This window comes from Pipistrellus kuhlii, unplaced genomic scaffold (genome assembly GCF_014108245.1).
Source record: "Pipistrellus kuhlii isolate mPipKuh1 unplaced genomic scaffold, mPipKuh1.p scaffold_m20_p_18, whole genome shotgun sequence".
NCBI classification, from domain to species: Eukaryota; Metazoa; Chordata; class Mammalia; order Chiroptera; family Vespertilionidae; genus Pipistrellus; species Pipistrellus kuhlii.
In genome coordinates, this window is record NW_023425493.1 from 14,722,292 (window position 1) to 14,746,493 (window position 24,202).

The 24,202-nt window shown below is 38.3% G+C and overlaps 1 protein-coding gene across 3 annotated transcripts in view; it reads right to left on the reverse strand.

Moving 5' to 3' along the window:
- HMCN1 (hemicentin 1) overlaps positions 1-24,202 on the reverse strand; it is a 349,616-nt gene that overhangs the window by 196,853 nt on the left and 128,561 nt on the right. For all 3 annotated transcript variants that reach the window (XR_006741944.1, XM_045583144.1, XM_036442229.2), the window contains exons 6-11: positions 23,770-23,876; positions 14,894-15,014; positions 13,704-13,967; positions 11,931-12,075; positions 7,266-7,387; positions 3,248-3,523 (exon numbers count right to left, since the gene is read on the reverse strand). Coding sequence is in view for 2 of the 3 variants with exons in the window: in XM_045583144.1 (XP_045439100.1) it covers positions 3,248-3,523; positions 7,266-7,387; positions 11,931-12,075; positions 13,704-13,967; positions 14,894-15,014; positions 23,770-23,876 (1,035 nt within the window). In the remaining variant the exon portion in view is untranslated. The remainder of the gene's footprint in view (positions 1-3,247; positions 3,524-7,265; positions 7,388-11,930; positions 12,076-13,703; positions 13,968-14,893; positions 15,015-23,769; positions 23,877-24,202) is intronic.

Below are 24,202 nucleotides of genomic sequence, written 5' to 3' on the forward strand. Positions count from 1 at the left end.
CATTCTAAAATATGAAGAGGAAAGTTTAATGTTCAGTTATTTTATCTGATGAATGTGTTCTACTGACTTCATGGTTAGGGGCAAGCTTCTGTTATAACAGTCCAATTCCATGCAATAAAATGTATAAATGGGTAGCACATATTTTACTTCTTTTTGTCTTTCTTTTAAGGCATCTATTTGCTGGAAGATGTAAAAGCACTTCAGTTATAAATGGAGAGAATCATATTTCTCTAGTACTTAGAAGACAGAAATGTTGAAATGTCTTTCATTGGAAGTTACAAGGAAAGGTTAAGAATTATTCACATTCTAATAGGAAAAGAAAGGGATATGGTGACATACTAAAAGTGTCAAGTACATAGGAAATTGTCACAAAGAAGCGTACATCAAGGACATTTTAATTTCCAGCAATAATGAACCATGAGAAAATGCAGATTAAGTTAAGCCCGATGGATTTAAGTGAGCCACAAAAAGGATGTCCGGATCTTGGAGAGCTTACATTCTAGAATGTGATAGCCTGGAGAAGACACTCATGCTTTCACAGTGCAGAGACTGCTAGGAAGAGATAGATCATATGAGGAATGAGCAAACACTTCAACCCACTAAATTAGTCCAATAAATCTACAAACATTCAAGCATTTTTAAAAGTTCATGACATACATTATGTCATCTAACCCGCACAAACTGTGCTATTTGTAACTGTATTTTGTCCAGAAAGAACAGGAGTCTCTGGGGTGTTATTGGCCTGCTCTAGGGTGCCAAACCAGCAAGTGGCAGAGCCCAGATATGAACCAGGTCTTTCAATCATTCTGCATGGTATACAGAAATGCCTACATATGAAGTTCCATTCTCTAAATCACATGTGTCAAACACAAGGCCCGCGGGCCAAATCCATCCCGCCAGGCCTTGCAATGTGGCCCGCACCGCGCTGTCATCACTGCACTCCGCTGCGTTTCCATCACAATGACAGTTTATGACTGTTCAGTAAACCATTCGGCCCGCGATTTAGGCTGGATTTTAGATTTTGGCCCCTTCTCTGATTGAGTTCGACACCCCTACTCTAAATTATAATCCTAGGCATATAAAATAATATATTCATAAACCAGCTTGTCTTTCTCTCTCTCTCTCTCTTTTAAAATAAATTCTGGAATATATTTTTGTTAGCTTCTCAAAACAACCTTTTTTAAAAATATATATATTTTATTGGTTTTTTACAGAGAGGAAGGGAGAGAGAGATAGAGAGCTAGAAACATCGATGAGAGAGAAACATCGACCAGCTGCCTCTTGCACACCCCCTACCAGGGATGTGCCCGCAACCAATGTACATGCCCTTGACCAGAATCGAACTTGGGACCTTTCAGTCCGCAGACCGACGCTCTACCACTGAGCCAAACTGGCTTCGGCAAAACAACCTTTTTTTATTCAAACTGGTCCCTCAAACTCAAGGCCATCTAGACAGAGCATAAAATAATGCCTCTAAACAGATTTATACCACTAGAGATTATAAAGACTAGCCAGTAATCATGTAATGTCATATGCTTTTGTATTTATGTTTTGTATATTAGGTAACATCTTACCTCAATACTTACTTAAAACATTTACTAATAATAACTACTCTATTTAACCAAAAAGAAGAGAGTCAAGGGCTTCCTTTAAAATATATATTTCTAGATCATAGGATTCATTCTTTAGAATAGAGTCAAATGCTATTTTCAGAAAGTGTTGTCCATGAATCCATCTGAGAGGTCTGTCATAAATGCAGAATCCCAAGCCTTACACCAGGGGAAAGGTTAACCTGGGTAAACAAGGAAGGCTCTGATTTTATTTTATAATCCCATTCTAAAGGACTTCAGGTAAAGAACCAAGATCAAATTTCCGAAGGCCATTAGACATTCTAACTGAAACAATCGGTTTAGTAAAAATAGTTTCAAAATCCTGGTAACTCAAGTTTCTACTGGGATTGACCCAAAATTATCTAGGCAGTTTATCATGTGGAAATGCACTGAACCATTTATAAAGCAATGTTTCCCTAGAGGTTCCACCAGATCAACTAACAAAAGGCACACATTCAGAGTGCAGAACATAACTCAACTACCCGTGAGAAAACTAGAATCAGATGGCAACCAGTTTATTAATTCTCAAGGTAGTTTCACTTTCCTGCCATTAGTAATATTCTGAGATCTATCCTTGAAATTCATTGGTCAGTGTGTTAAATAACCTTAAGAAATCATCTGAGAGTGTTACTTCAGGCATGATTAAAGTTGTTCCTAATACCATAACCAAATAGCTGGACCCAATTCTGAAGTAAGTGGCTTCCCACCTCAAAGATTTGAAATGAACCTGTCTACCTAACAGTGAAACACTGCCAACTGTAATTTGTTCATTACATTAAGACCGCTGGCTGATCTATAGACATTTAAAAGCCAAGTATGATTTTACTGAAAAAGATACTTTGGAAGGCCCCTGATCTTAATTTGTTGGTCTTGAGTAATATACATTTTTAGTAGCCATTAAACCATTGTTAATAGACTTGTTTTCAGCTATCAGAACATTTAATCTATATAAACATAATTCAAGTTTGGGTTACCATTAGTTTACCTTCAATATGCACTCTTTGTGTGTGTTTGTGTGTAATATAAACAAAGCAAAACTCTGCTAAAGTTTCAATAAAATTGAGCCAAAATGAGAAACACCTTAAACCTTAATTAAAACAATATAAGTACATTAGGTAGATACAACACTAATATAATTAAATTGGGGGGAAATTTTGAACGAGTTATTAAAACAATAGGATTATTTTTGGAGAGTTTGTTCTAGGTCTGTGAAATATGCCTTTTGTATTTTTAATGGGGATTGCATTGAATCTATAAATTGCTTTGGGTAGTATGGACATTTTAATGATGTTGATTCAACCAAACCAGGAACACGGTAAAAACCCACATGATAGTTTGGAGAATTTAAAACTATTAAGCCACCCAGAGACAATGTCTATTTATATTCTCTTGGAATAAAAATCTTCAATTACTAGGATTAGTTGTGTTAGCTTTAAAGTCATGTACTAATTAGCAATGTCTTATTTTCCACATTAGTCAGCTGTAGACCAACACTCGAGCTCCACAAGCATCCCATCATTCAAACTGTAACTGCTTGGGTACATACTGTCACTCTCAGATAGCCATCTTAAGGGGACAGAGGTAAAAGGAGGAGACGGAAAGGAAGTATAACTCGGAAGTAACCATCAGCACAGTACCTTGCACGGTGAGGAAAACGGAAGCAGCGGATGATCCTCCTTCGTTGGAAACCAGACAACGATACTCTCCAGCATCGGTGAATTTCACAGTCCTGAGCTCCAGGGAGAGGTTCGCCAAGGTCCGCATTCTCGCTGGGTCTGCCAGTCTGACGTCTCGGTCGTTCCTCTGCCAGGTCAGATTGAAATCCACTGCGCTGATGACGAGGCATGTCAAAAGTGCTCTTTCTCCAGGGGCGACTGTAACATTGGTAGGCACTTGGATGACTGGAGGGGGCTCTGTGCGAATTGAAAAAATTCAAATCAAGAGACTGAAAAGACAATTTGCTCACTTAGAGACGAGATTTAAAAATTTAATGAGGCGTTCTGGCCGGTGTTGCTCAGTGGATAGATTGCCGGCCTGCGGACTGAAAGGTCCCAGGTTTGATTTCTGTCAAGGGCATGTACCTTGGTTGTGGGCACATCCCCTGTAGGGGGTGTGCAGGAGGCAGCTGGTCGATGTTCCTCTCTCATCGATGTTTCTAGCTCTCTATCCCTCTCCCTTCCTCTCTGTGAAAAATCAATCAAATATATTTTTAAAAAATTTAATGAGTAGCTCTGGCCGGTGTGGCTCAGTTGATTGGAGCATCGTCCTATACACAGAAAGGGTTGCAGCTTTGATTTTTGGTCAGGGCATATACCTAAGGTTGTGGGTTTGATCCCCAGTTGGGATTGATCACCAGTAGAAAACAGACTGATGTCTCTCTCAACTTCTCAACTCCCCCCTCTTCTCTCATCTCTCTCTAAAATCAATAAGCATTTCCTTGGGTGAGAATTTTAAAAAAAGTAATGAGTATGTTTTGAGTATCTAGTAGAAAAGCTGCAGTATAACAAAACTTACTCATTAATACATATTTCCATCACCTCAAGAAAATAATCATCTAGTTGAAAGATGCTTTAAAAACTAGATCATATTTATATACCAAAGCATATTCAAGTCTAAACCTATAATTATAAAAAGAAGCATCACAAAACATATGACTAGGCTGATTTAGGATTGTGGAAAATGTCAAATCTTTGAGTTTTGGAAAAAGTAGAATTTAAGATTTTTTGAAACAATATTTATGTATCATAGCATTACACACTTAAAACCTATATAATTTTCTTAAGCAATGTCACCCCAATAAATTTAATTAAAACAGGTATTCACTATTTTAAAGGAAATAGTGCATAAAATATGGTAGATTTGGCAAAGATAAGGCTGTATCAGCTTTAAGGGGAGAGGGGAGTGTTATAATCTCATTAAGAAAATATAACACTAGGACAGTAAAGTAAGACAAATTCTTTCCCCCAGAAAGAATGGGAACATTTTTATTTAAGAAGGTCAAGTTAACCATAGGAATAGGCCTTTAATGACATTGTATACACAGAGCCACATACACAAAGGCATTGACGAATGCATGACATTTCAGATGTGGTAAAAAGCCAATTCCTAATTATTTAACCAACATTTTTAGATTCATTTCATACTTGGATTAGGTTTGGGAATAAATTTATATGCTCCTCTAAAGCTCATTCTGCCAAACACTTTCAATGATCTGCTGTAGCAAGCCACCATTGAGTAATAATACAGCAATAAAATCTGTGGTGAGCTATGCTAGCTTGAAACCCACATGTCTGTTTTGGTTTAACTATAAAAAGTATCAGATATTCAAACTTTCCTTCTTTATTTAAAATGGTATGTAAGTGTAGATGAATATCATAAGCCTAGAATGAAACTTGGAAGCAATATGCCAAAACCATAGTGGTTATCTCTGAGTGAAAGAAATGTGTATACACTCCAGATTTTCCTTTATCTTTGTTTCCAAACATTTTTAGAGCACTATATGCTATTTTAAATTGTAAAAAATAAACGTATTTTTGTCATTCTGCTGTGTTCTTAAGATCTCTTCTGAAAACAGCCAGTGAATCAAGTGGAAAGCATCCATGGCAATGTTAGGAGGCTCTGACTGAAGTCCGGTTGGTTTGACAGACACAAATACAGGATGCTTTGTTAAATCTGAACTCCGGATAAATATTAAATATTGTTTTAGTACAACTAGATCTAATGAAATATCTGGGACATGCGGTTCAAATTTAACTGGGCATCTTTTGTTTTAATTTGTTAAACCCAGCAAACATATGCTGCCTAGTCCCCTCACTACTTATGTGACCTTAGATAAGCCAATTTACACACAGTGTTTGTTTCCCCATTTGAAAAATGAGATGACTGAATTTGGTAATCATAAAGACTCCTTCAAGTGCTAAGGTTCTACGATTCTAACATGTATGGCATGATTCTATGACTAATATACAAGACCCACCAAAGACGTGGAAGAGGTTATTTGTGTACATGTGTTCACACGCTATCAAAACCTTTCTGAAGACCACAAAGCAGGGTGGCTGCACAGGGGGCCTCGGCCAATGAGAGGGAAGATTCAGAAGTGGGTGTGGATTTGAGGCTGGCAGGTTAAGCAAAGGTTAGCCCCAAAAGGAATGTCTACTCTTCCAAGTCTAAAGGGGAACTTGCTCACCACTTCTGCTGTTATAGTCACTGCCATTGCCACCGACACTTCTGCCTCCTTCTTTCATAACTGACTAAGCGGGACATAATTCCTGAAAGTTGGCTGAGGCACAGTCCAATTTCCAAGTGATACCAATGCTTGGCTGGCACAGAGTCCTACTAGAAGGGTCTGTGTAGAACACACATACAGAAGTTGCTGACACCAGAGAGCCAAATTCTCCACAGCCAGTTCCTAAGTTCTAACTGGCACTTCCCTGTTATTTATGCGAGATGTCTGGATCAACTCACTCCAACCTCTCTCCCTTGTTGTCCTTCCCTTCATGAATATTGCTGGGAAAGCAACTCAAGTGCTCAAGTGTTTGTTTTCCCAGAAGCTGGGGAATGTTGACACAATTCCAGAACTTTGCATAATTACTGGAGATGAAAAAACATGAATGCTTTATGATGCATGTCAACTTGCTAAATCATTCCAGAGGACAAACTTTATTTTTCTAAGAATAAGAGAATACAAATAATTTACTACAAGAAGAACAGGCTTGCACGCCTCTGTTTTAAAGTTCAGCTTGGACTTAAAACAAACGTAAGTCTTGTGACCTGTCCTGCAATTATAAAGCTTCTTTTGTCTTAAATGGTCTCAAGAAAACACACATCTATGCTAAAAAACAGGTACAGACATTGCCAGACACTCACAGCCATACTGAGGTCAGGATGGACTTGCTATTAAACACTCAGCAATGCTAGGCTACAAGGCAGGCAGAAAATAATTCAGTCAAAACAATGCAACCTATTCTAAATATGTGCTGACCAAATGGCTTACATTCTGGTAATTGATTAGATATGGCAGTTTCTTTTGCTTCCTAAGAATTCTGGGAGATAATTTTTTTTCACTAAAAGATAATCTATCTGATAAAATAGTTTGAGCCTTACCTCCCATTTAGTCACAGGAAACACACTATCTAAATGTGAAATTAGGAGCCGTTCTTCTGCCCTTCCTAACACCAGAATTGTAGCCACTGAGGTCCAGTGTTTCTTAAATCTGATCACTTTCTATGTCAGGACCCATTCATGAAAGCACTGTGCTCATTATGAACAGGCGAGAAGAAAACAGAAAGGCTAACCTTAATATTATCAGAACACTTCCCTTCCTTTTCTCTAATTTTATTTTCTCAAAGAAAAATGCTGCATGGCCATTAGAAAAGTGAGTTATTAAGTCTCTACAATAACAATAATGATAACAACCATAGCAAAATAATAACAATAGATAGTCTATTAAGTATTTCTATGTGCCATACTCTCCTCTACGTATTATACACACTTTGTCATTTAACCCTCACACTTTCGCCAAGACACTGAGTCCTTAAGTAATTGGCCCAAGGAAGGTGACACAGCGAATAGGTGGTGAGACCAGAAGGAGCAAACATTCCATCTCCATAGGTGCATTCATACCCAGCCAACTGCAAAGCAATCGGTGATAATCACCTGACACATCAAAAAAGGTCTGTGCCCGTCCGGTCCCTGCACTGCTGACAGCGATGCACTCATAGGAGCCTTCATCAGACAACGTGACCTTCTCAATATCCCAGCTCACACCGGCAGATTCTCTGGGGTAAGAAAGCAGAAACATCTCTGGTTACTGTGAAAACATGATCCAGTTGAAAAGCAGTGATTCCACTATTTGTTCTGAAGTCTTCACCCAAAAGAACACCATAAAGAAAATAAGCCTTGGCCAGGTACCTCAGTTGGTTAGACGGTTATCCCAATACACCAAGATTGCACGTTCCATCTCTGGTCAGGGCATATACAAGAATCAAGCGATGAATGCATAACTAAGTGGATCAACAAACTGATGGTTCTTTCTCTCTCTTAAAATCAATAAATTTTAAAAAATGAACTGATTAAGCTGCAGAGCTCTTTCTAGCTTAAAACTGAACAGCTTTTACATTTCAATTAGAAAGTTAAGCTTCTCTACACTGAACAAAGACACACCAAAGGCAGTAAATTATGGAGATTATAAAATTCTTTACAGAAATATTGTCTGGCTGTGTCAAAGTGTAAGATAAAAAGTTGTTAGAGAAATACTTCTTAAACCCTCTCTCCTTCCTGGTCATTCCCGGTTTTTGGACATGTTCAGTGAGGTTTTTAGACAAAGCAGTCTAAAGATAGAAAATAGACTTTTTTTCAATCCTCACCTGAGAATATTTTCCCATGGATTTCTAGAGAGAGTAGGAGGGAGGAAGGCAAGGGAGAGAGAAACACCGAAGTGAGAGAGATACACGAATTGGTTGCCTCCTGCATGTGCCCCAGTCACGGCTAAGGAACCTGCAACCGAGGTGTATGCCCTCGACCAGGAACTGAACCTGTGACTCTTGAATCCGCAGGCCAACACTCTAAGCACTAAACAAAATTGACCAGGGCCAGACTTTTTTATTCCAAAAAGATAAATAGTCTTTAACTTTCTTATATAGAATTTCTATATAAGGCTATATACCACATCTGCTTCAACCTATGAATACATTTAGAAAAAGAAAAACAATTAAATTTTATAGTTAAACTTATCATTTAGATTTTTAAAAATCCCTTTGCTATATTGTGTATTCATTCATTTAATAAATAGTTATACTTTGTTCTCTAACACTGTTCAAATCATATATCATGATATCTAATTTTCTGGAAGTGTCTGAATAATAGAAGTTCAATCCCTATTTAAAAGATTACAATAATCCAGGGCACATGCCTGGGTTACAAGCTCCATTCCCCAGTATGGGGTGTGCAGGAGGCAGCCAATCATTGATTCTCATCACTGATGTTTCTATCTCTCTCCCTTCCTCTCTGAGATCAATATATAATGTGTGTGTGTAATCTTTACGTGTGTAAATCTTTACAAGAATCTATAAAACAGACATTATTTTGTTTTGAAACATGATTGAAATAACTGTAAAAAACATGATTGAAATGCATGGATATTTTCATAATTTTTTTTCTTACAACCATCCATACTGTTTATAACCTTGGTAATCATTCTAGACAAAGCTGAGCTGAAAACCTCACTGCAGAGTCAGGACACCTTCCACTGAAGTCAGAAACCATGGCCCACGGCAGTAACTCCAGGTCTCCCGCCACGCAAGAGTACCACACCCACCATCAAACAGCCGTGGAGGAACAGCTGAGCCCGTAGTGCACAGTCAGCACTAACCTACAGTGGGTAAGGGAAAGTTAAGACACAGGTCCCCATCCTCAGAAAAGTCAGAAACTAGACAATTCCGCTAGACCATATGCCTTAGCAAAGGAGACTATCCAGTTCATGTTGTTTCCTTCCATTGTGTATGTGCCGGGTGCCGGTGGTCCTTATTGTCACCTGCAGAGGAAAACGGACTCGGACTGGACTCGATGCTGTCCTGATCCCCTAAGCTGTGTCTTGAATGTTGAACAGCAGTACACCACACCCGACTTCATAAATGCCGTTGTCTAGAGCAGGGGTGGGGAATGTCTGGCCTGGGGGCTTTATAAGACCCAAGAAATTAGTCTGGCCTGCTAAGGCATTAAGGGTGAATTAATGAAATGTTTGACCAAATACAGCAAGGCTAATTTGTTTTTAGCAGGCTAATTTTTAAGTTGATAATTTTGTATGGCCCTCAAATAATGTTATACATTTCCAAATGGCCCTTGGCAGAAAAAATGTTCTCCACCCCGAGTCTAGAGAAAATAGTCAGTGCCAGGAAGGCAGAAACTTAAAATACATGAGCTGTCTGTGTCCTCTGCAGGGGCCCACTTCAGAGGCAAACATGCATTAGGGTTTGTAAAAAACATGATATACGGAAATTTAGAACAGAAAGTGACAATTCTTCTTGTTCCTCATTATAAAAAAGAGACGTTGAGATCCAGAAAGAACTAATTTGTTCCAAGGCACGTAACCAGTGTGCAGATTGCTTCAACCGAAGGACTTGTAAGCATATAAGCATAACCAATGGATATAAGACACTGGGGGGTGATAAGGGCAGGTGAGGGCATGAACTGGGGGTAGGGGAGGCTGTGGGGAGGTCAATGGGGGTAAAAAAGGAGACATATGTACTACTATTTTTAATACTTCAAACACTAAAAAAAGAATACTCTCTCTAGTTATTCTAGTTCCTCTCTTATGTATGCAATATTACATGAAAATCACTTTTTCTTTCACGTAGCCTTGTCAGTTGACATGAAAACAACATGGCCACAAGTAAAAAGTCTTGAAGGAATGGCCTTTGGAATAGGGGAAAGGACATAAATAAAAATGTGTTCAGCTGAAACCGGTTTGGCTCAGTGGATAGAGCGCTGGCTGCAGACTGGAATGTCCCAGGTTCCATTCCGGTCAAGGGCACGTACCTTGGTTGCAGGCACATCCCCGGTAGAGGGTGTACAAGAGGCAGCTGATTGATGATTCTTTCTCATTGAAGTTTCTAACTCTCTATCCCTCTCTCTTCCTCTCTGTAAAATATCAATAATATATATATATATTTTTTTAAGTTTAAAAAAAAATGTGCTCTGCTGTTAATACAAACTAATTACCTCCCATCCTCCTAGTGACCACAGCAACTCTCATAACAAGATCCAGCTCCAGGTCTCACGTTATTAGGAAATCTAATCAGAGATGGGCGAGTGAATCGAGGTTAGAGTATCAATCCATCATCACCCACACCTAATTCTCTGTCTTTAGCCTCAGCCATCCAAAAAAAAAAAGCTTTAATATGTGTCAGCAAAGGCATGTCACATCTCTGCATCACAGAGCTGGAAAAATGAGAGAAAGAATTCTTGTGGCTTACCTCCCAGAAACTGCACGGACTTAGTGTTTATAAAGAACCCCGTGTCTTTGAGAAATGTTACGCTTTCAACATGAAGCAGAGTGGTTTGATTTCATCAGTCAGTTATGTAGCTTCATCACTGAATAGCCTGGTCAGTTGTGTTTGATTTATGGTTATTAAATATGTAAGCTAAGTAAATCGTCAAGATATACTATGTGAGAAAAAAAAAGTGGCAGGAAATACTGCAGCTCAATCTTTAAGTAATGGAAACGTTTCTAAATTTATAAGGAACATTTCTGCCATAGTTTTGACTTAAAACAATCACCTCATAAAGAGACTGCATAAATGAAGAATTTCAAATATTTAACATCTTATGCAAGTCACTTATACTAATATTGAACTAACAGTAGGAGAGTTTTATAAAATAATTCCTAGAGGGGTTTTTTCCAAAATGTAGTTGGTTTCATTCTAAGTTTAGAAAATAAACAAAAACAAACAAATTAAAAAAAAATACACACACATTTTCCAGAAATCACCCTCCAGTTTTCAAGGCCTACTTCATTTTTTATTAGATTACTGATATTTGTCTAAAAAAGTTACCCATTTTCACAAGGACAATTGGTGCCCTCTGGCCCACTCCCCCTGTTTTACAGGGTAGGACAGAAGTAGTTTACAGTTGTTCTTATTTAACAAGGGATCCTCGAATCATATAAAACTCAGGTTCTCTAGAACCTAAGTCAACTCTTGAATGCATTCTAGCATTTATATATTAACACTAAGAGTCCAGTGCACAAAATTCGTGCACCCTCTCCAATCCAAGACTTCTTGGGAGATGTCAGTTGGACATACCTCTCACAATCTGGGACTGCTGACTCCTAACTGCTCACCTGCCTGCCTGCCCGATCGCCCTTAACTGCCCCCCTGCCAGCCAGATCACCCCTAACTGCCTGTACCTGACAGTCTGATCACCTCTAACTGCCCCCTCTTGCCAGCCTGATGGCCCCATGCAGCCTGCTGGTCAGTCATTTGATCGTCCCTTGCTAACCCCTCTGCCAGCCTCGTCGCTCCATGCAGCCTGTCGATCAGTTGTTACTGTGAGAGCATCGTGACCAATTTGCATATTACCCTTTTATTAGTATAGATACTATATTTAGCATATCTTAGCTGGCTTCCTCCATCTCATACAAACTCCAAGAGGGCATTGAGCTGTGTCCGTTTTGATCACTGCTATATTCCAAGACCATTGAGCAAATACATGAGAATTTCCAGTAAAAAACACATTAAAATAAGTATTATATCTTTTACAAATAAGTATTATTTCTCTTTAGATGTTTAATGCTATCAATTATTAATAGAAACATGTACCCACTTTAAATACTGGTCTACTCCGAGTTTGAGTCCATTTCTGACAAAGCTCAAGGTAAAGGGCAAAAGACTTTCAACAGAGCAGGGAATTCGGCCAGACTGTAGGTAGTACCCTGGGGTCTTCTTAGGCATTGTAACTTTGGGAGCATCTAGGGAAAAAAGAACATGGGCCAGAGGTTACGATGATATTGAGTACTTCCTGGTAAGCCATTAAAAATCTTCATACTTTAGCCAAAACCGGTTTGGCTCAATGGATAGAGCGTCGGCTTGGAGACTGAAGGGTCCTGGGTTCGATTCCGGTCAAGGGCATGTACCTTGGTTGCTGGCATATTCCCAGTAGGGGGTGTGCAAGAGGCAGCTGATCGATGACTCTCTCTCATCGATGTTTCTAACTCTCTATCTCTCTCCCTTCCTCTCTGTACAAAATCAATAAAATATATTTTTTTAAAAATCTTCATACTTTAATTCTTCCTGTAAATCTTCTATATCCCAATTAATCTAAATCCCCTAAAAATCACTTAATTATCTCTGTTAAAATTTCAATGTCTTAATGAACCCCTTACTAAAGTATTCATTGGATCTAAGACTCCATTGATTTTAAGATGAGGCATTAGTTTTTATATTACCAGGATAGAAGAAAAAAAAAGTTACCAAATTAGTTACACTTTATCACCAATTTTGAAAACATTTTTATTTCAAAAATTAAATATTTGAACTCACATCTTCTAATTGAATTTATAAAGTGATTATTTTTCTAAAAAAAATGGAAAAATTCATTTTTAAGAATCCAATATATTTTAAAGTATTCAATTTAGGGGCTGAGACAACTAACTTTGAATATTGTAAATTAGGAAACATTGATGTTGGTTCTATTCTTATCATTTTTACAACTTTAAGCAATTAGCTATTGCTAATACCCCAAATCACATACTTATGTATAAATGATACATGTTGTTCTTTCATACAATGGGACAATATTAGAAACAATCCTATATCTTTGTCTACAATGCTAAAATTTTTATCAGAATTGTCATTATCACTAAGAAGTAGCTCAAATACAAATTAAAAAGCTACCCGATGCCTCCAAATAATCTCTCAGCTGTGATCTCATCTCTAGGTAATAGCAAACATAAGCAGCTAGTTTTCTAATAAACAAATCAACCTACCACTTAAAGGCAGAATCATCACCAATTGTTTAGTATTTCTGACAATTGCACATAAACATTTAGTCAATGTAGTCCATTTAGATAGATCAGTGGTCGACAAACTCATTAGTCAACAGAGCCAAATATCAACAGTGCAACAATTGAAATTTCTTTTGAGAGCCAAATTTTTTAAACTTAAACTTCTTCTAACGCCACTTCTTCAAAATAGACTTCCAGGCCATGGTATTTTGTGGAAGAGCCACACTCATGGGGCCAAAGAGCTGCATGTGGCTCTCGAGCCGAAGTTTGCCGACCATTGAGACAGATTATTCAAACATAAAACACATATGTCAGGCTTTGTAGAGAGAATAAGAGCACCAGAATGTCCCAGCTTGACTTCAGATCTATAATCAATAAGCCTTAACATATGATGTGCTATTTCATAGTTATGAAAAGCTAAAGATTACATAGCCTATGTGTAAATGCTCAACAAATCAGTAACCCAGTAACAATGTGAGGATATTATTTTTAACTTTATAGTTTGTTCTTTACCTGCAGGATTACATCACTTCCTTCCCTCTACCCCTACTTTAACTATCAACACTCCAGTATGAAATGAAATGATGTCTCACCTGGGATGATACTAGAGAAGGAAACACTTGATACTCTCTGGAAGAGATAACCATCCTTATCATAACCTGCTACTTTGAGGAAGAAAGCTTCGTTTGGTGGTATGAAGTCAGAAATATTCCATATGCCATAAGGTTTTCGATCTGGGTAATATTTGACAGGAATAGTCTTCAGAGAACTGCCTGAGATACTCAGAAGTTCAAGACGATCTACTCTAGCTGGGACGGAAATTCCGGAAGTGTTCAGAAGCACATAGGTAGGGATTCCTAGAGGAGAAAGACTTTGTTATTATTTACAAGTAATATTCAAATGAGGTGTGATATGAAGTAAGTTTTTGCATTATAATAATAACAGATAATAAGTACCATAAGTATGAGTACTGCCGACTGTCCTATAAAATGTGGCCAAGTTGTAGAGTCATTTCCACATTAAGATAGTTTATTCATGGCCAGAAGTACTTAGGAAATACCAAGTGATTATTCTATAGTCTTATTAACTATGTTTACATGTAGAAAAATTATAATTGTGAATACTGTTATGTGGTGTTTGATCACCTAAATATTTTTAAATTCTACTATTTGTATCCTTCCAATAACTACAGCAGTAAAAATAAATGAGAAAAAACAGGAAAAAAAAATGTTAAAGAGTCCCAGTAGCATTGAACTTTTTTTATAGCTCTAAATAATCATGCATAAATAAGAGAACAAACTTAAAAATCAGCAATAATTTTACCTTTAAATTTATAATGATATATAATCTCTTTAACTTTTTAGCCATATATACATACATACACAATTTACCTTTGCACCTTGACAATAAATCAATTTATAGGTTAGTAAGAGAAAGACTCAAGATCTAGGTCAGTAGTTTTCAAAGTTTAGTAAGTATAGCAATCAACAGGGATACTCCTGGAAGTACATATGCCGAGGCCCTGTCTCCTGTGGTCTGATGCCTTCTGGGGCAGGTCACAGGAATCTTAATTTTGGAGCATCTCCCTGAGAGATTTCAGTGCCACTGGTCTTGGGACTGCACGCTGGAAAACAGCGACTAGGCCAACAGTGCAATCATGTTTAAAGATGCTCTGTGTCCCAATTTTATGGACTAGTGAGAATCATAAAAACACAGATGTTCTGAGAAATAGTTTCACTTGGATCTCTATGATGTCAGTCTGAAGCAATATGCACATACAAACCTTGCACTGGTCTGCTGACTGTTTTCTTGAAGTCCAGGGTGGGCTTTTGGGAAAAACCAGCTCGGAAATCAATAGTACTGAGGCCGGTGATGCGAACAGAGTGCCGTCCACTGCTGGAAGTCTGAAAATGTTCAAATGACAAACCCCATCAGCAGCCGATTCAGGGTGCCGGTCACACAGAACGCCAGTATTGGAAACGGCAGGGTGTCCCAGAGTGGAAGCTCTGAACTCAGTAATCTGAACTGAACTATGATTCTGTAACTTAAATGCATGTTTTATGATCCCTGTCCCAGGAGACTGCTCTGAAATACAATTCAGTAATGCACTGCCCGCCCAATGGTGAAAGATAGAGGTGTTTAGTCACTGGTGAGGGTGCCTTCAGTAAATCTGTAAAAGATCTATGAAGACATGGATCTTAGTTTCTTTGACCGTATGAACCATGATGGATGCTCAGCAAATACTGAGGAAATGAATTAATGCCTAAATCATCTCCCTCAAACACCATTCATGTTCATTAAGGAAGATATTTACTTTCTCAGTGCCTCTTAGAAGATGCAGACAGGACAGCTGACCTCAGCCAACCAACACCGCTCAGCTCAGCGGTGTCCTAGCCAAAGCACTCGCTGCTTCAGACACAGATTGAGTGTAACATGGTCCTCAGGCTTTAAGGGCTCGTGGCCAGGGAGGGGGGCAAATAGATCAATAGTAACCTTTTAGTGCCATGTAGTGATTGAAATAAATACCATGTGCACAGAAATACATAAAAGGAGCACAGACGTCTAAAAGTTCAGCTTAAATCTCCTAAAAGGGGCTGATGACTGAACTAAGTGGTGAAGGACACTAAGTACTGGATGTGTGCATAAGGAATAAGGAATTCTAATACAATAGCACTGCCATTTATTGGTCATGTTCTCCATGCCCAGACTCTTTAAATACATGGGCTTATTTAACCCTCATGCCAATTTTATCAGAGAGATGTCAACAGTATCACCACTGTATAGATAACTGTGATAGCAGCATTGAAGCAGAAGCAGAAGATGGGAGTGAGAGAAGAGCATTCACAGGATAACGCCAGGGCACTTAACAGGTATCAGAGTTTCAGCACGTATTTAGGTATCAGCAAGGACAGAATGCTAGCTACTCGGTATTCCCCTAAATCACCGTGGCTTCTTACTATTTGGCAATGAGGAGAGGAAGGGTGGAGAGATATGTTCCCGTTTCTACCAAATGTATTCCTCACTGAGCAGAGCCTGCAGGAACTCAAAGGAAAGGCAAATAAAAGTGAGGAAAAAGAAAAAAGAAAAAAAAAGCACATCTTCATTAAAACAGTGTTGTTGTATTCTTAGCATAAATGCTGATGCTAATTATGAGGGCTCAATTTCTTAAGGGTTACAAAGGATTGTGTGTATAAATGAAGAGGTCTCAACAGTGCCACTTATTCCATTATTTTAAAAGGAAAACATGCTATGAATTGCATATAATAGACACACAAAAAGGAATCTAAGGATCATGATCCTACTTTAATAAGGGATTTCCTTTCAGATTACAAATAAAATCTTTCTACTAATTTCAGCTGCTTTAGATAATGTATAGTTTTATTGAAGACACTATTGCCTACTGATTTAATGTGAGAACAAATGGTTCATATTATGATGAGTTGATTTTGATTTATTCACTGACATCATATATCATTGTTAGTTGCCTTGCTCATCAGCAAGTCCCCTATGATAAAGCAGCCTTAATTGAAACCAGTGTAACCCAATCCATTGAGATAATCATAAGAAAGGCATGGCACATGTAGCGGCAAAGGTTGGTTTCTGAAACCCCATTGTGTTCACAGCCTGGCTCTGTCACCTGCTGTATCTGTGTCTTTGAGGAAAATAATGGTACTGTCTCACAGGGGCTTTTTAAAGATTGAAAGTGAGCCCTAGCTGGTTTAGCTCAGTGGCTAGAGCATCAGCCTGGACATGTACCTTGGTTGCAGGCACATCCCCAGTAGGAGGTGTGCAGGAAGCAGCTGATCAATGTTTCTCTCTCATAAATGTTTCTAACTCTCTATCCCTCTCTCTTCCTCTGTGTAAAATATCAATAAAATATTTTTTAAAAAGTAAAGGTTGAAAGTGATAATTTACACAAAAGATTTAGCCTGCTGTACAGAATGAATTTTGTATATGTTAAGACTTGTTTTTCCTTTTTTGTTTTTTCATTTACTGGTTTGCTATCGTTATACCTAAAACTTTTATGTTCTTATCGCACTAAAATTTGTAAAAGGGAGCTCAGCTAAGAAACAGGAAAATAAAAGCTTACTTTAAAAAAAAGACTAACATAATAAAATATTGGTGGGTTTCACCAAGAGATTTAATGTGATGTTTTGTGTTCCTAAATATTGTCCTAATATTGTTGCAGTATTTTAAGAGAATGATTAAAGAATGATAATTGCAGAGACCATTTTTAACAATTTGTTTTGTTTGTTTTTTTTGTTTTACTATGTTTTTAAAACATCATTTTGGTTTATTTGTGATATCCTTTGCTACCATTATCCTGATTAATATAGAGCAGCTGTGCATAAAAATGGACTCACTTGTATTTCAAACAAAATATAATATAATATAATATAATATAATATAATATAATATAATAAGCTACATTACTGCTTTCATTAGAATGTCATGGTCAAGTGTCAAAGGATCAGGGTCAGAATTACACAAACTGCTGCAATGCAAGCCAAACCAGGGCAAATATGAGGTTGTACTAGATATCTATTGGCAAATAAAACTGTCAATAGGGAACCTTCATTCACAAAGCAGTAAGAGGAGCAGAATTCATAAAGCAGTAAGAGGAGCAGAGTGGACCAGAGCCCAGGTTTCTGAATTGGAGTTAATGAAGAATCAGGCTGAGGTCCCATTGAGCAAGCACCATGGAGAGCTCCATGGGAAGCTAGTTGCTCCTGTTATCTTCTTGGTCAGCTCTATTGCAGACAGGTCTACTTCTGAGTTTAAGGATGAAGGGCTATTAAATCTCTCTATATAATGAAAGTCGCTTAAGGCGATCTTATGTCATATTCACCACCTACGAAATATTACTCAATGGACACTTAATACATGTAAGTTTAATAAATATTAAAGTCAACCCAATGTCACTGCTTTTCCTTAGGTTCTCCTAGGACCAGCCAATGTCAGATTCATTAAGAATTCTTTGAGCCGAAACCGATTTGGCTCAGTGGATAGAGCGTCAGTCTGCGGACAGAAGGGTCCCGGGTTCGATTCCGGTCAAGGGCATGTACGTTGGTTGCAGGCACATCCCCAGTAGGGGGCATGCAATAGGCAGCTGATCGATGACTCTCTCATTGATGTTTCTAACTATCTCTCTCCCTTCCTCTCTGTAAAAAATCAATAAAATATATTTTTAAAAGAATTTTTTGAATTTTTCTAGAAGCATTATGCTAAGCATATTCATACATTATCTCCTAAAAATCCTATTATATCCAAAGATTATTTTATAGCACCATAAAGAAACTGAAGCTCAAAGAAATGATTACTTGCCTAGGTCTTCACAGCATGTTAAATTGCAATTATTTCAAGTAGAGTACTCTTTCTATAAGAAAAAGGCTGTGCATAGCATTTTAGGATAGCATAATCTCTTGGTTGATTTGGCATAGAAGACAATAATACCCTCCAACTATTCATTCACCATTCTACATTTCTAAATACACTTTCACTTTAGAGAAGTCAAGTAAGTGGAGTTTTGTCAAACTACTCTTTGAAAAAAGAAAGTCCTGATGAGCTTGTATGGATCAGTGGTTGAGCATTGACCTATGAACCAGGAGGTCATGATGTGATTCCTGGTCAGGGCACATGCCCAGGTTTTGGACTCAATCCCCAGTGTGGGACCTGCAGGAAGCAGCCACTCAATGACTAGCTCTCATCATTGATGTTTCTATCTCTCTTTCCCTCTCCCTTCCTCACTGAAATCAATAAAAACATATTTTTTTTAAAAAGAAATTCCTAATTTTTGTCTTTTCAAAGTATTTGTTCTTAAATGACAAGCCATTCTTTACAAATGAACGAATATTATGGTTTCAATCAGATATTTTAATGAGAACTTACTGGACACTGTGCCAGACACAAAGATATAATAATGCCAGCTAGATTTAAATGCTATCATTTTATTAGGCAGTGTATGTTCAGAGAAATGTGATATAAGGAGATAAATGTGCCCAAAGCATAGAATAAACTATTTCAATATATGTACATATTACAATACATACTCATTTGTATACACACACACACACACACACACACACACACACACACGTGTACAGACATCCTTTTATTAAAAAAGGAAACATTCCATTTGGCTGACACTCTAATATTGGCAGACCAAAACAATTGGGAAATTTTCTAGGAAAAAAAAATCCACAAAACATTCCATTGACCCAAAACATTGAATTAATGCTTCACCTAATCCCTTTAAATACCACACCTGGGGTAGTCTTCAGGTTTATTCAAAAGAGTCACCAGGTGAGAATGATTGGAAGCCAGCATAATATTCTTCTTGTGTGGTCCTTTGTAGACTGGAGGCTTATTTAATTATGATTGCTGAGCAAGTTTATGCCACTTGAGTATGGCATAAAATACCCTAATCCTTAGAAAATGCATTGGTAGGTTCTGGCAATCAACAGAGCTATCTAAAACTAAATATTTCTACGAGTCTCCAAATCTCAATATAATCATGTGGTTGGGTACATTCCCTTCTCTCCTTGGGAGATTATCTCAGGACAGTTTATCCAGATTTACTTAATGGAAAGCTACCCCAGGGGATGTGTTAAATTACATGATCACACCAATAATCCCAGACTAATAGAAACAGTTTGCACCACCTAAATCCTATGGGTGCTGACAACGACTTAATATCTTCGCTGGGAGTTTCCCTTAAAGACCAGAACACAAAACTTGGCCCAAGACTTCTGTGGTTATGTTCAAACATTCTATATATAGATATAAGTCCCTGAATGGAAAATTTATATTGCCTCTCAGAAATAAGATCCAGGATTTGTATAGCTTCAGAAACATAAAGCAGCCTTCTCTTTTATTTGTAATAAAACTTCAGTTACTTCTTTTTAACATGCTTTTACCTGCCTCAGAGGCAACTGCAAATATTTGAGTCTTTTAGAGGGTCTATACAGATAAGTGGACTCATTGTTTCTCTTTTGTAAAAGTGTCCCATTAAACTGCAGAAAAGTAATTACCAGGGTTTCAGAGGGAAACCACAGAAGGAAAAAGAACACCACTCTCATAGCATTTTAAATCATGGAAAAGTGTTTTGTGCCAAGACATCAACTATAGGCTAGTTAAATCAACCTCTTGGCCCACTGCCTTAGATATTGTCAGAATGAATATATTACTTTTTATTCATGAGTACTTATCTAGTTCTTTCCCAGGCATTGTGACATGCACTCGTATACATAATAGTGACAAAATCTGGCCTGCAGTAAAACAGGAAGAGAAAACCTATCCAGAAATAAATATGAAATGAGGGTGAAAATAATCCAAAAGGGAGGTGCAGAAAGATTTCAGTAGAAGGCAGAGGGGAAGAGAGCATTTTAGAGAGAAAAAGTCAGATGCTGACAGTGTTGCCATTTAAGCTTTAGGGGATTTGTTGGAAGGAAAGGGATTCCAGGAAAAGGAACAGTAATGTGGTAGGAGAGAGAATAAAAATGCATTTTATGCCTGGCCGACGTGGTTCAATGGTTGAGCATCGACCTACAAACCAGGAGGCCACAGTTCGATTTTAGTCAGTGCATGTGCCTAGGTTGTGGGCTCGGTCCCCAGTGTGGGGTATGCAGGAAGCACCCAATCAATGATTCCCTCTCATCACTGATGTTTCTCTCTCTCCTTCTCCCTCTCCATTCCTCTCTGAAATCAATAAAAATATATACAGATCTATTTTTAAAAGTACATTTTATTTGCTAGAGTAGGAAGGAAAGTGATAGAAAAGAACAAGAAAGACTGATTGAGGCTCCATTGGCTACCACGCTAAGGTCAAGTAATAGATAATTGTTCTCCATATTTGGGATAAAAACTGATATGGGAAGCACTCAAAAGCCATTATTAATTCTACCGATAGAGCAGACATCTTCCAGATAGCAGAGTGCATGAGGGATAGCACCAGGGATATACAGCACTATCTAATCTCAGGCATTTTTCTTCTTGAGAAAGCACACATGTAAAACATTATCATATGTTCACCATCCAAAAGGGAGATCCAAAATCAGCACCAACATTTATGCCAGTAGGTTCAGCTCAGTTTCCTTCGCATTATTAAACTGATGCATTATTTTGGTATTTCACATTGGAGCAAATACGTTCATTATCTTGAAGTTGCCCTGTAACACTTATCCTTTGTTTAGTTACGACTAATTGTACTCGAGAAATGGTGTAGCATCAGAACAAGAGGGAGAGGTGAGGACAAGATATAAAGTTAAGATCGTATAATAATAATAAACACTGTCTTCTTATTGTTTTCTTAATTATAGGAAACTGGGCTTAGATACTTGTCTACACAGAGTTCCCAGCGCCTCATCACCTTATCGTCTCCCTCTCTCATTCACAGACTAATCCTCAGTGCTTTTCTGTTCTAATCATTAATTAAAATGTGCTTAGTTCCCATTAAGCATCAGGAACATTGCCAAGAGCAAGCACTCACCAGAATGAGTATTGAATGGGATGACAATGAGTGGGTGTGGCAGTCACAAGATAAAACAGACCTGCCTTATCCCCCTTTTGGACAAGAATTGTCTAGAGGAAATACCACTGGTAGCAATCCAAGTCACCTTAAAAATGAGTTCAAAGACTCACAATAAGTTGCTTATCGTCAATACCTTAATGTTCTATTCAGAAAGCAACCCTGAATTGCCTTAACAGACTAGCTAGCTCAAGACACTGCTGGCTTAGATTGTGCTTACAATGATGAAGGGGGAAAAAATGAGACTCGGGATTTCCTATACTCTCTCCTACTGTGATCACAGAAAGACGCACTCAACACTAGTGATATTTTGTGCAAGTTGGTCAAAATAGCCATCACATCCAATTTGCCAGAGTATAGCAGCAAAACACTTCATTGTGGCTAATCTAAGGCACTGGATAATTACTGAACCACTACTACATGTAAGGAACTGGGTGAATAAAATGGGAAGATGGCGTCATTGCCAGTCTGTTCAGTAAGAAATCCCCAGATTTTATTATTTTACATTGCCTTCTCACCTATACCCTTATTTCATCTTATTCACCTCCAAATATATATATATATATATATATATATATATATATATATATATATATAAAAGTTCTATTTTCCCTATAAAAGCTCAGAGTTCTGTGAATAGAGAATGGATTTGAATGGAATTATAATGGAAATTTCAAGTATTATTAAAAGAGAAAAGAAAGACAAAAACTGAAATGCAAAAGTGGCATTCCAATGTGCATAGTATCGATATAACACCCCACACACTTTCACAGCAGCATTTTAAAGCAGGAGCCCAGGAATCCCATGGCTTTTGTAGGGAAACTAACAGCAAAGGAGAAGATGCTGCAAGGGCTATCTTCATTTGAGCTGTCCCACAAGGACCCTAGGACAAGTCGTTTATCTGGGAGGTGAGAAGGATTCGGACAGGAAGAGGGGAGGCGCTCAGGAGAGGAAGCAGACCACTAAGGGTGTGCTGTTCACCCTGTGCTCTCGTGGACAACTGGAGCCCAGCCCCGTGGGGCTCTCCCCGCATTCCTGAGGGGTGTCATTTCCCAGCAGAACAGCCTTCTCTTGTTCGGGGAAAAAACTCGCAGACGCAGACGACATTGGAGTTGGAAGTAGGCCAGAGCACAGGAAAAAGTCTGAGAAATATGGGCAAGGCACTCAGAAGAACATCTACCGCCGAGGGTCTCACACACACAATTTGCAGGCCTGGATGCCAGGTTTATGGTATCCTGAGACCCTGAATGTCGTCTGTATGTTCTCTTCCAGATTGCCAAGGTAAAATGTTTTCTTAGAGTGAGCATACACTACTTAAGTGTAATTCTAGGAAACAGGTAGCATTCTGTGTTCAACAACGGGTGGGGACCCGTCAGACAACAGGAGCCAACAGTACTTGAGTGCTTACTTTGTAACAGAACTATGCTAAGCATTCTATTTCCATCACCTTAATTTCATTCTCGCACAATAAGATAAAGCAGTGGTCAGCAAACTGCGGCTCTCGAGCCACATGCGGCTCTTTGACCCCATGAGTGTGCCTCTTCCACAAAATACTTGCCTGGGCGAGTCTATTTTGAAGAAGTGGCGTTAGAAGAAGTTTAAGTTTAAAAAATGTGGCTCTCAAAAGAAATTTCAATCGTTGCACTGTTGATATTTGGCGCTATGGACTAATGAGTTTGCGGACCACTGAGATAAAGGACTAATCTTGGCATCCCCACATCACACAGGAGGAATGCCAGGCACAGGGAAGCTACCGTCCCAAAGCAATACAGCTTTTTAGAGGCACTGAGATCCCAACCCAGGCTTATGCCCTTAGCCATTCTTCTCTACAGTCTCCCTCTAGTTGCTTTAGAGGCAGGAGGTAGATAACACAATCAATTTACAGATTTGATGGTAGGAAAACTAACTGAGAATTTTAAGTGTATTTGGAGTAGCACTGATGCCTTCATGGTCATGGATACTTAACAAACCAAATTCATGTGACCAAGAGACCAGCAAATGCACTATGTACATTGCTTCCTGGTACTTGTCCATGATTGCAAGAGAAGATACAAGTAAACTATTGTATACACTTTAGAGAACATGCCGACATCAAAATAAAATAATGAATAGACTTTGTCAAATAACAGTACCTTCACTGTCCACAGTCCAGCTTCTGGCTCCTTCACATTCACCACCTTGGCAGAGTTATGGATATTCAATAGCTCATTCAGGCCAAACCCCTTTTTGATCAGCTTCCCTGAAAGACAGACATATAGTAAACAAGCATATCCTTTCTTTCAGCGATGTATATTTGCTGTATACGTTTCCAGTATAAATCACCTAGTGGACATTTGTTTCTATAGCTCAAAACACTACTTTTGGTTATATATATATATATATATAAATAACTTAATTTTAGGGTTTCTGGGCATTGGAACGGAAGTAACCGATTCTCATTTGCTATGCTGATTTGATCTTAAAAAGAAAATAACCATTGGCAGACTATATACCCATGTTTCCAAAGCCATCTGAGGTAACGATTATTACGGCTACTGAAAAATTATGTGCAGTCGCCAGGAACAT